We start from the raw sequence: 12,753 nt of genomic DNA, 5'->3' as shown, positions 1-12,753 counted from the left end.
TAGTTCCCTATCAAAGGTGCTGTATTTGCGCTCGCTCTCACGGAGTTGTTTACTGAAGAACGCCAACGGCTGCCAGCCCCCCTCCACCCACTGCTCACACACGGCCCCCACGGCGTAGTCGGAGGCATCCGTTGTAAGGGCTATGGGGCGGCAGGCGACGGGTGAGCTAGCAGCGCAGCGTTGGCCAGCACGGTCTTGGCGGCCACAAAAGCCTCGTCCATCCCCGAAGACCAGTCCAGCTCGTCCTTAGACTTCTTACCCCGCAGGGCCTCATACAGGGGACGCATGATGTGGGCGGCACGGGGCAGGAAACGATTATAAAAGTTCACCATGCCCAGGAATTCCTGCAGCGACTGTACAGTGCGGGGGCGGGGGAACATGGTGACAGCCTCAACCCTGGCAGGGAGGGGAACGGCCCCCTGTGGAGTGATGTGGTGCCCGAGGAAGGTGATGGACGACTCCCCGAACTGACACTTAGCTGGGTTGATGATGAGGCCGTGTTCGCTGAGCCTGTCGAACAGCTGTGTGAGGTGCGTCATGTGTTCCTCCGCCGACGCGCTGGCCACGAGGATGTCGTCTAAGTACACAAACAAAAATGGCATGTCGCGGAGCACAGAATCCATAAGGCGCTGAAACGTCTGCGCCGCCCCTTTAAGGCCGAAAGGCATACGTAAAAACTCAAAGAGCCCAAAGGGTGTGATGACAGCCGTTTTTGGGACATCCAGTGGGTGGACCGGCACTTGGTGATACCCCCGCACTAAGTCGATTTTGGAATAGATGGCAGCGCCCGCCAGGTGGGTAGAGAAATCTTGTATGTGCGGTATGGGGTACCGGTCGGGGGTCGTGGCATTGTTTAGGCGACGGTAGTCCCCGCACGGGCGCCAACCCCCGTCGGCCTTAGTAACCATGTGAAGAGGGGAAGCCCACGGGCTGTCAGAACGGCGGACAATGCCGAGGCGCTCCATAGTCGAAAACTCCTCCCTGGCTATTGCGAGCTTGGCCGAGTCGAGGCGTCGGGCCCGGGCGTAAACTGGGGGGCCCACTGTGGTGATATGATGTTCCACGCCGTGCTTGGCCACCGCCGAGGAGAAGGTGGGTGTGGTGAGCTCGGGGAAATTTGCGAGCAGGCGTTGGTATGGATCCCCGGTGGAGAGTGTGTTAGCGAGGCACAGCGCTCCAGCGCCCCCAAGCGTGCAGGGGTATGACGCAAAAGAGACGGCATCAATCACGCGACAGTTTTTAACATCCACCAGCAGGTTGAAAGCACAGAGGAAATCCGCACCTAGGAGCGGGGTGGATACAGCAGCCATCACAAAGTCCCAGCCGAAACGTCGGCCGCCAAAACACACGTCCACATGTCCATCTGGGGGCCGTGACTGTCGGTCATCGTGTCCACAGCTTGTGCTGGTAGTATGCTGCGTTGAGCGCCAGAGTCAACCAGCAGCCGTCGGCCCGACAAGGAGTCTCTGATGAACAACAGCTTGCAGTCACGGCCGGCGCCCATAGCCGTTAACGAGCGCCGCCCTTGGCGTTTCCCTGAACCCTGTAATTGCAGGGTTTGCGACACTGTTTTGCTTTTGCCCCAAACCTGGCATGGTAATAACAGAGCCCGTCGTCAGGTTGGCGGCGGGCTGTCACCGCAGCCGCGGTGTCCATATAGTCGTACACAGGTGGTGGTGGGGTGGTCTGGTGGGGTAGCAGGGCATGCACAAACTGTTGCCGGTTGGCCAGGAAAACCCTGTCTGCTTCAGCAGCCAGAGAACGGTAGTCCTTGGAGGCGGCGAGAGGAGAACTGGCCAGTGATGTGCGTACAGGTGCGGGGAGCTGCCTCAGAAAAATGTGTTTGAAAAGAAAGGCCGGATCAGCCGAACCCAGCACAGACAGCATTTTTTCCATTAACTCAGACGGTTTGCCGTCGCCGAGGCCATTCGGGGACAGTAAACGGTCTGCCTTCTCCAGCTCCGACAGTTCAAATAGTTTCAGGAGGAATGTCTTTATAGCATCGTACTTGCCAGCAGCTGGCGGAGCTTCCAACAGCGTCATTGCTCGCGCCGTTGTCGATGCGTCTAACGCCGCCACTACGTAGAAGTACTGCGTTGCATCCTGCGTTATCCCTCTCAGCTGGAACTGGGCTTCCACATGTTGAAACCACGGCCGTGGATTATGCTGCCAAAAGTCGGGTAGCTTCACAGTAGCGGTGTAAATGCTAGCGTTAGCAATAGCCATGTTGTTAGCACCGGCGTCGTCGTTGTCAGACTCGTATTAGTAGTTCGATCACGTCGGGGTCACCAATGTGGAGTTAGAAAACAACGAGACAGGAGACGTGAGAGTAGACGTAGTCGAGGTAGTTTACTAGCTCCAACTTTGCATGTCATACGTTCGACAACGACACTGAACTGACTGTGAACCGGAAGCGGAAGTGCATTATCTGACCCCTCGCCTCTTCCCTTAAAGGTACACCGTCCTCTTAGGTGAATCTCTCGATATATAGATGTGGGTCACCACAGTACCACACTTTTGTTATGTTGCTCTATTGAGTGAAGCGGCCAAATAGTTTTGGGGCCTCTTCGCTCCCAAGCGTAGAATCAGGCCCACAGCAGGGGTTTAGTTTAATATCTGCCGGTGTGTGTGTGTGTGTGTGTGTGTGTGTGTGTGTGTGTGTGTGTGTGTGTGTGTGTGTGTGTGTGTGTGTGTGTGTGTGTGGCGAGCAGCGGCGTCGTAGGTGGGGGGCTACCAGGGCCCAGAAGGGGGGGGGGGGCTCGGGAAGCCCGGAATTAAGTTTCTTTTGGTTTGCAAATTTTGATTTCTAACTAATTAGGGTCATAACTTCAGTTAAAATTTGCTCAATACATTGGTTGAGGAAGTTAAACAAAATAGTGGAGGCTCTCTGAGGCCCTCTCACCCCTTACAAAACCTGCAAAATGGTTTAGTCCGCCCCTCACGAGCATCATCTCTCAATGCCGCTCATCTATTCCTGTCGCGAGTGACTGCTGATATGCACAAGCATAAAAGCCCACAATATCTTATGACGATGAATCGGCTGTGCATTGCTATAACACCTTTACCATCAGCGGCGTCGTAGCAGGGGGGGAAAGGGGGAAGGACCTAAAGACGTACCAGGGCCCAGAAGTGGGGGGGGGGCGCTCGGAAAACCTGGAATTAAAAGTTTGTTTTGGTTTGCAAATGTTTATTTCTAACTAATTAATGTCATAACTTAGTTAAAATTGGCGCAGTACATCGGTTGAGGGACTTCAAGAAAATAGTGGAGGCTCTCTGAGGCCCCTCTCACCCCTTACAAAAGGTGCAAAATGGTTTAGTCCACCCCTCACGAGCATCTCTCAATGCAGCTCATCTAGTCCTGTCGCGAGTGACCGCTGATCCAAGCACAAGCACAGAGTCGTGTCTTTCCCAAAGAAGGCAAAATCTGGGTTCCAGAAAAGAAAAAAAAACGAAAGGGAGAGAAGGCAACATGAGGCGAAAACAACTGTTGAGTAATTTCTTCCAAAAGAATGGTGAGCTAGGAGCTTTTAAAAGAAAGGTGGCTAGCTAACTCCTACTATGACAGCCAGGTAGTAGCTAGCTAGTTAACTCTTAACTCCTACTACCTGAAGACAGTAGGAGTTAGCTAGCTAGCTAGTACTGGTAAGGTTAGCTTAAGATGGGTTACAATAGATTAATGTACTGTGATTGTAAATGATATACAGCATGCTAGAACTCAAAAGTGATGAGTGAGAGGCAAAAGAAATAGGGGCCCACAGAGACTGCTTATGTATAGGGCCCAGAATTTTGTGCTATGCCCCTGTTGGCAAGTGCGGGCCCGCTGATTTTGTTGTTAAGTTCCGTTAGACGAAATTTTATTTCATTTGTTTGTTTTATAACATTTAAAAAGTAAACAGGAATTCATTATTTTAAAACTGATTCCAGTGTGATGTTTGGTTATTCCTTTTAATAGAATTATTCAAACAGGAAATAGATATTAGTGACAGTTTCATAAAAGGAGCAGTACACTTATCTCATTGTATTAGCGTTAGTCTAATTGCTCAAAGGTTGATTACTGTGTATAGATGTGATAGGAGGATTAAGTAAACAGCCTAATAAACAGCTGTATTTTTTTCTCTGCAACCCAACAGCAAGTAAACAGCACACTGTGTTACCGTTCATTAGCGGTGCATAAAGGGACTCAAGACAATAAAAGGTTTATATAGGTAAAAGAGAAACAGGACCACGTTATCTAAGTAGTATTTATTGTACAGTAAGTTAAATGAATTAAAGAACTCGGGGCCCTTCCCTGATTAGACTAAGGATAGGTGGGCTACACTCAGGTGCTGCTGTCAGCTTCAAACCCTTTCATTCAAGATTGGGTGAAAGGGGTCTAATTACAGACCCTCTGTCTCAAAATACAAGTACTTAGTTGTTATGTGTGAGAATGCCAAAACATCAAACCATAAGTGTTAAATAACAAGCCCAAGCAGCTGGACCATGTTGTAACGTGTAATACCATATAGTCTACCTTCATGGGACTGGTAAAATAATTTGTTCAGCAATTACGAGGGCTGAAAACCGAACAGTCCCGGTCCCAACACAATTTCTAATGCAGTCTAAGTGAGACGGCTGATACCAACACATTGCGACTTAATGCGTGTATACTGTGACATAATACATGCACACTGTGACTTAATACATGTATACTGTGAAATAATGCATGCACACTGTGACTTAATGCATGTATACTGTGACTTAATGCATGCACACTGTGACTTAATGCATGTATACTGTGATATAATGCATGCACACTGTGACTTAATGCATGCATACTGTGACTTAATGCATGTATACTGTGACATAATGCATGCACACTATGACTTAGTGCATGTATACTGTGACAATGCATGCACACTGTTACTTAATACATGTATACTGTGACTTAACACATGTATACTGTGACTTAATGCATGTATACTCTGACATAATGCATGCACACTGTGACATAATGCATACAAACTGTGACTTAATGCATGTATACTGTGGAAATAATGAATGCAAAATGTGACTTAATGCATGCACACTGTGACTTAATGCATGTATACTGTGACATAGTGCATGCACACTGTGACATAATGCATGCACACTGACTTAATGCATATATACTGTGACTTAACACATGTATACTGTGACTTAATGCATGTATAGTGACGTAATACATACACACTGTGACTTAATGCATGTATACTGTGACCTAATGCACGTACACTGCGACCTAATGCATGTATACTGTGACTTAATGCATTCACACTGCGACCTAATGCATGTATACTGTGCCTTAATGTACACACACTGCGACTTAATGCATGTATACTGTGACTTAATACATGCACACTGTATGCACACTGACGTAATGCATGTATATTGTGACTTAATGTGTGCACAATGGGACTTAATGCATGTATACTGTGACTTAATACATGCACACTATGCACACTGTGACTTAATACATGTATATTGTGACTTAATGTATGCACAATGGTACTTAATGCATGTATACTGTGACTTAATGCATGCACACTGCGACTCAATGCACACACACTGCGACTTAATGCATGCACACTGCACAGCACACAAGGCCCCATCGGCATACGATAAGATGCCTTTGGAAAGGTTGGACCAGGGGACAAACTCTATATGACACCATTTGATGCAAAAAGTATGCCCAAATCCAGGAGCAGGGGCTGTCACGCTACCTTAAAAATACAGTTATGTTTATGGATGATAGCATGGTAGATGTGGAATTTCATTCAATCTGCTGGTTTCAGTTAACGGTGCTATTTGTTTCACCTCGTTTATTGTAAAGCGACTTTGAGGGTTATAAAAGCGCTATATAAGATTTATTTCTTCTTCTTCCTCTTCTTCTTCTTCTTCTTCTTATTATTATTATTGTTATTAATAATGCATTTATCTATGGAAAATGTATTGTTTCATGTGAAAATAATGACTTTTATGTGAATGAGTAATTTAGCCTTTTCTACGTTTTTTTGTTTTTTTTGTTTTTTACAGGTTCATAAGACAAATACAAATCCAGCACAAGCAGAAAATGTTTGTTTGAGCATTGCAAAGTTAGATTTTGGGATTTTTGCCCATTCTTCCATGCAGATTTGTTCCACTTCTGCCAAATGCCAGCGAGTTTGAGTGGACAAACATTTTTTTGCCACCGGCCGTGGTTTTGGTGGAATGCCATTTACATATATTTCAAATGACTTTGCAACACAGCAAAACAAGAGGACGCTAACTGATGGTGAATACTGTCTGAAGTGACTGTACACCGTGCACACACATGCGTGCACACACACACACACATAACATATAGGTATAAACATATCAGGTATGTAGTAATTGTATCGATATGGGGGTATCCATAAGGGGTACGCCAAGTCCTCAAAGAACTTATTATGACTTTCGGCTTGAGGGATTCAGTGTTAAAAATGAGCAGTGGAACAGAAGCCCGTCTCCTCCCTCTGCCCACACAGTACTTAGGTCTTAATGCAAGACAGTAAGACGTGTGCCCTGGAGAACGAGACGCGTCCGGCAGGTACTTTAAAAGCTGGTGAAGCGAGGCTAATATGAGCTCTCTAAGTAACCCGGCAGTAATTTGGGTTGCAGAGAAAAGTTTGTCCCGTAATTGGGTTTATCTAACACACTGCCACTGTGTTCGAAGGGTCACTCCTGTGTCCACACTTGTCCGTCCTTTCAGTGTTGTCGCTAGAAAGACGCTTCGTTTCATCATACGGGTTACAGTGACGTGTGTGCTCTGCATTGAACCCATCCTGCTGGACAGGAGCAGCGGGAAGCTGCAGCACCCGGGCACCACCTCCGGCTCCGCTGCTGGAGATGAACAGGCACCAGCAGGGCTTCTCCTGTTCAACTGACTGTTAACTGGTCAGTTGCCTCGTTCTGCAGTTAAAAGCCCCGCAGTATTTTTATGGTGGCGTGAAATGACTGTGCGAGGCAACGTGAGGTGGACCGAGGTACTTTGGGAGATTAGTGGCCCCACTAAATATCCACAGTGATGTAATTCATTACGGAAGGGCCATGCTGCCTCGGTATATGCAGATGAGATTGTGGTGTATGTGTGTGTGTGTGTGTGGGGGGGTACATGTGCATCATTGTTTGTCACCATGCTGACCTTCACATGAAACCCAATCTGGAAATGAGCTGGATGGGGCCACAGGAAGTGCTGACTGCGGGGAACCCGGCCTGTGCCCCTTTCTAAGATCGATTAGCTGTAAGTCATTGTGTTGCAATAAAACACTTGCCTGCACATTTTGTGAATATGCAGAGACTCGGACCGCCGCTTGGAACGAATAAATACTTCTCCCGGTATTATTTTGAGTTATGTAAACCCCGAGCACTTCCTCACCCGTCCCCACTTGCAGGGAGACCATTTTAAAACCGCCACTGATTACTTTTACCACCCGCCGTCCCTCACACTGTCACCAGACCATAACTCATCCCCGGTTCACCACTGCCCTTTTCTACATTTGCCCATGCACATTCATACTGTGTGTGTGTGTGTGTGTGTGTGTGTGTGTGTGTGTGTGTGTGTGTGTGTGTGTGTGTGTGTGTGTGTGTGTGTGTGTGTGTGTGTGTGTGTGTGCGTGTGCGAGTACTAACGGTGCTGAAGCTGGGGAAGAGGCCGATGCCGGCATGGTGAGGTGTTTCCAGGGGGAACTGGAGGAAGGGCTTCATGTCCAGGGGGGGAGGGAGGACGGCAGGGCTCCTCAGGAAGGCAGGGACCGGCACTGGTCGGTTTACACTTCCTGAAACAACAGGCAGACACAGGGACATGAGACACCAGCAGGGCTTCACGTGACTGTTGGCATGTTTAAGGGGTACCGTGGGGTTCTGCAGAGCCCAGCACAGCAACACACTTCTGCATGGATTCACTTAGACCTGCTCCCACAACCCCCAGCCCCATTACACCAGTCTGACAGAGAGACGGAGAGAGAGAGAGAGAGAGAGAGAGAGAGAGAGAGAGAGAGAGAGAGAGAGAGAGAGAGAGAGAGAGAGAGAGAGAGAGACGGAGAGAGAGATGGAGAGAGACAGACAGAGGGAGAGAGAAAGAGAGAGAGACTTTTTGACTGTTAAAATAACCTTTATTTACATCACAGTATGATATCAAAGAGAGAGGGCGAGAGAGAGAGATGGAGAGGAGGTGAGAGGGAGATAGAGGGAGGGGGAGAGAGAGAGTGGGTGATGGCACCTATTGCTATTGTTGTTGTTGGATATCATAATTGTTGTGTTGTGTTGTTGTTTTACATGCTTTGGCAATATGTACACAAACGTATGTCATGCCAATAAAGCACATATTGAATTGAATTGAGTTGAACTGAGAGCGAGAGGGAGACAGAGAGGGGGAGAGAGAGAGACAGGGAGCGAGAAGGCTAGAGGGAGGGAAAGAGATGGAGATAGAGACAGGGAGAGAGATAGAGAGGGAGGCATAGGGAGAGAGAAAGAGGGAGGTAGAGAGAGATAGAGAGAGAGAGGGCGATGGAACGAGGGTTAGGGAGCGAGACGAAGAGGGAGGAGTGGGTAGACAGAATGGGGACTGAGCAAGAGGGAGAGAGAGAGAGAGAGAGAGAGAGAGAGAGAGAGAGAGAGAGAGAGAGAGAGAGAGAGGAGAAGCTGACAGCTCCTCTCTAACATTCCTCTTAAACGGAGTGGAGTGACAGAACAAGCACACACTTCACAACAGCAACAGCCTGTACACATTGATTTCCCTGCATTGATCCCCCCGACCCTCCCCACTCTCCCCCCCCTCCTTACTTTCTCTCTCTCTCTCTCTGCAAGCTAACCGGTGGATGAATGCCTGCACTTCAGGAGTCTCTCTCGTATGACGGGCAGGGAGGCTAAGCCCCCTTAAGCCCCACAGCTGGGCCGCTGCAGATATCCTCCCTTTCTCTCCGTTTCCTCGCACTGAGCATCACTTTCTTACCCCCACTTCACAGCCTGGCTTCCTGTCGGTTTGCCTCTGCACCCCCCACCACCACCACCACCACCACCCCTCTCTGCCCTCACTCCTGCACAGCACAGTTTCACTGGCTGTTTTGTTCTCCATCTACCTCCTCCTCCTCCTCGCTTCATCCCTATTCCGCTGCCTGTGATTATCCGTCTCTTCGGCGTGGAAGCAGCGGGGGTGCTCACGGCGGCGGCCTCGGTGCGGAGGGTGTTAGTATAATCCTCCCCTACACACACACACACACACACACATTATCCGCCATTGTCATTCTGCGTTGTCTCTGCCTTCGAGATTGCGGCGTAACAACGCGTCATGTTTGAAACCAGTGTCGGTGAAAAGGCGCTATTTTAAGGGGGCGCGTGGGGGAGGAGGCCGCACACGGCACCAGCAGGGGACACGACCAGAATGCACTGTCAGTATCAGAAATGGATGGAGGGAAAGGTTGACGTGGCTCTCCCCTGTCCTGCCGGGGCGTCCCGTCAGACTCGCTGGCTGCACGGAGGACTGCTGGGACAGTGGAGGGCTTCTGGGACAGTGGAGGGCTGCTGAGACAGTGGAGGGCTGCTGGGACAGTGGAGGGCTGCTGGGACAGTGGAGGGCTGCTGGGACAGTGGAGGGCTTCTGAGACAGTGAAGAGCTGCTGAGACAGTGGAGGGCTGCTGGGACAGTGGAGGGCTGCTGGGACAGTGGAGGACTGCTGGGACAGTGTAGGGCTGCTGGGATAGTGGAGGGCTTCTGAGACAGTGGAGGGCTGCTGGGACAGCGGAGGGCTGCTGGGACAGTGGAGGGCTGCTGGGATAGCGGAGGGCTTCTGAGACAGTGGAGGGCTGCTGGGACAGTGGAGGGCTGCTGGGACAGTGGAGGACTGCTGGGACAGTGTAGGGCTGCTGGGATAGCGGAGGGCTTCTGAGACAGCGGAGGGCTGCTGAGACAGTGGAGGGCTGCTGGGACAGTGTAGGGCTGCTGGGACAGTGTAGGGCTGCTGGGACAGTGTAGGGCTGCTGGGACAGTGTAGGGCTGCTGGGACAGTGGAGGGCTGCTGTGACAGTGGAGGGCTTCTGAGACAGTGGAGGGCTGCTGAGACAGTGGAGGGCTGCTGGGACAGTGGAGGACTGCTGGGACAGTGGAGGGCTGCTGGGACAATGGAGGGCTGCTGAGACAGCGGAGGGCTGCTGAGACAGTGAAGGGCTGCTGGGACAGTGTAGGGCTGCTGGGACTGTGGAGCCGCTCTCACAACGGGGGCTCCCAGTCTTGACAAGTCTTCTTTACGGTGCAGGGGAAGAAGGAAGGAAAGTCCCGGTAGAAAGAGGTGGAACAGGAGCCCCCCCCCCGTGGTTTAAATTATCCCTCATGACATGCCAAGACTCCTGAGGTCTCACAGTGGTCATAATCACCCCGCTAAAGTATCTGCTGCGACTTGGCCAAACTGCAAAACCACCGGCAATCAAACTCCTTCCTTCGCAACAACGCCCGGATGCAGAGGAGCAGGTGAACAGTCGACACAGGAGCTCCCGAGCACCACGGTCTTCTGGAGATGATGATGTCATATCTCACCCATCCATCCATCACCCCAACCGCTTATCCTGCTCTCAGGGTCGCGGGGATACTGGAGCCTATCCCAGCAGTCACTGGGCGGCAGACGGGGAGACGCCCTGGACAGACCGCCAGACCATCACACAGGGCCGAGATACACACACACACATATTCACACCTAGGGGTAAATTAGTACAGCCGATTCACCTGACCTACATGCTTTTGGACTGTGGGGGGAAACCGGGGCCCCCGAAGGAAACCTACGCAGACACGGGGAGAACATGCAAACTCCACACAGAGGACAGCCCGGCACGACCCCCAAGGTTGGACTACCTCTGGGCTCGAACCCATGACCTCTCTGCTGTGAGGCGACCGCGCTAACCACTGCGCCACCGTGCCGCCCATATATGTCATATCTCAAATATAATTTTTTTCTTTGGAGGAGAATTAGACGCACTATTTGCATGACCCATTCAATCTTGACATGTCATTTACCTTTTTTTTACTTCCTTACTCCTCCTAAAATACAAAATAAAAGTCTGTTATTTCTTGTATTACAGTTTCTACCAGGCTTCCTGAAACCTCAAACAGACCAAAGACGTCGGACTCGGTCATGTGTCTGAGACGGCACTGTACATGTGTCTGAGACGGGAATGTATCAGAAGCGTCGCATCCACAGACGGAGGCCCGCGTCTCTGCAGAGGACACGATGTTGTGAGTGCGTGTCAGTCTTTTTACAGTCAGCCCTGTGGTCATTGTGTTTCCGCTGTGGTCGACCGGAGCCTATTCTGGTCCTGCAGCCAGTAAATCCACGGCTCATTTTACACCCTTTTAAAACTTAAAGGTCAAACTTTGTCCGCTGCTTCGTGTAAATCTGTGTGGCGGAGACCCGCATGACGCTGTGATGCACCAGCGTCATGTGAGACGCTGGTGCATCACACCAGAGAACACCGCTCGCTCTCGCTGTCTCTCTCATAGTCTCTCTTATAGTCTCTCTTATAGTCTCTCTTAAAGTCTCCAACATAATCGAACACACAGTCTCTCTCATAGTCTCTCACAGTCCCTCTCATAGTCTCTCATAGTCTCTCTCATAGTCTCTCTCACAGTCTCCCTCATAGTCTCTCTCGTAGTCTCTCTTATAGTCTCTCTTGTAGTCTCTCTCGTAGTCTCTCTTATAGTCTCTCTCGCAGTCTCTCTTATAGTCTCTCTTAAAGTCTCCAACATAATCGAACACACAGTCCCTCTCATAGTCTCTCACAGTCCCTCTCATAGTCTCTCACAATCTCTCTCATAGTCTCTCTCGTAGTCTGTTTTATAGTCTCTCTTATAGTCTCTCTCGTAGTCTCTCTTATACTCTCTCTCGCAGTCTCTCTCATAGTCTCTCTTAAAGTCTCCAACATAATCGAACACATAGTCCCTCTCATAGTCTCTCACAGTCTTTCTTAAAGTCTCCAACATATCGAACACAGTCCCTCTCAGTCTCTCGCAGTCTCTCTCATAGTCTCTGTTAAAGTCTCCAACATATCGAACACAGTCCCTCTCATAGTCTCTCGCAGTCTCTCTCATAGTCTCTCTTAAAGTCTCCAACATAATCGAACACATAGTCCCTCTCATAGTCTCTCACAGTCTCTCTCATAGTCACTCTCGTAGTCTCTCTTGTAGTCTCTCTCGTAATCTCTCTCACAGTTTCTTTTATAGTTTCTCACATAGTCTCTCTAATAGTCTCTCACAGTCTCTCTCATAGTCTCTCTTATAGTCTCTCTCGTAGTCTCTCTTATAGTCTCTCTCGCAGTCTCTCTTATAGTCTCACAGTCTCTCTCATAGTCTCTCTCGTAGTCTCTCTTATAGTCTCTTTTATAGTCTCTCGCACAGTCTCTCTTATAGTCTCTCTCATAGTCTCTCGTAGTCTCTCTTAAAGTCTCCAACATAATCGAACACATAGTCCCTCTCATAGTCTCTCACAGTCTTTCTTAAAGTCTCCAACATATCGAACACAGTCCCTCTCACAGTCTCTCGCAGTCTCTCTCATAGTCTCTGTTAAAGTCTCCAACATATCGAACACAGTCCCTCTCATAGTCTCTCGCAGTCTCTCTCATAGTCTCTCTTAAAGTCTCCAACATAATCGAACACACAGTCCCTCTCATAGTCTCTCACAGTCTCTCTCATAGTCACTCTCGTAGTCTCTCTTGTAGTCTCTCTCGTAATCTCTC

General features: G+C 49.5%; 1 protein-coding gene across 1 annotated transcript in view; it reads right to left on the bottom strand.

Annotated features, from left to right (window-relative positions):
* The window catches only part of LOC130130669 (proline-rich protein 36-like), a 37,680-nt gene extending 25,867 nt beyond the window's left edge, over positions 1-11,813 (bottom strand). The window contains exons 1-3 of the mRNA XM_056300443.1: positions 11,648-11,813; positions 9,396-10,270; positions 7,666-7,896 (exon numbers count right to left, since the gene is read on the bottom strand). Coding sequence (XP_056156418.1) covers positions 7,666-7,896; positions 9,396-10,270; positions 11,648-11,813 — 1,272 coding nt within the window. The remainder of the gene's footprint in view (positions 1-7,665; positions 7,897-9,395; positions 10,271-11,647) is intronic.
* Positions 11,814-12,753: the final 940 nt, after the last annotated feature.

This window comes from Lampris incognitus, chromosome 2 (assembly GCF_029633865.1).
Source record: "Lampris incognitus isolate fLamInc1 chromosome 2, fLamInc1.hap2, whole genome shotgun sequence".
NCBI lineage: Eukaryota > Metazoa > Chordata > Actinopteri > Lampriformes > Lampridae > Lampris > Lampris incognitus.
Note: the sequence above shows the minus strand (reverse complement) of the source record. Positions and strands in the feature narration are given on the sequence as shown.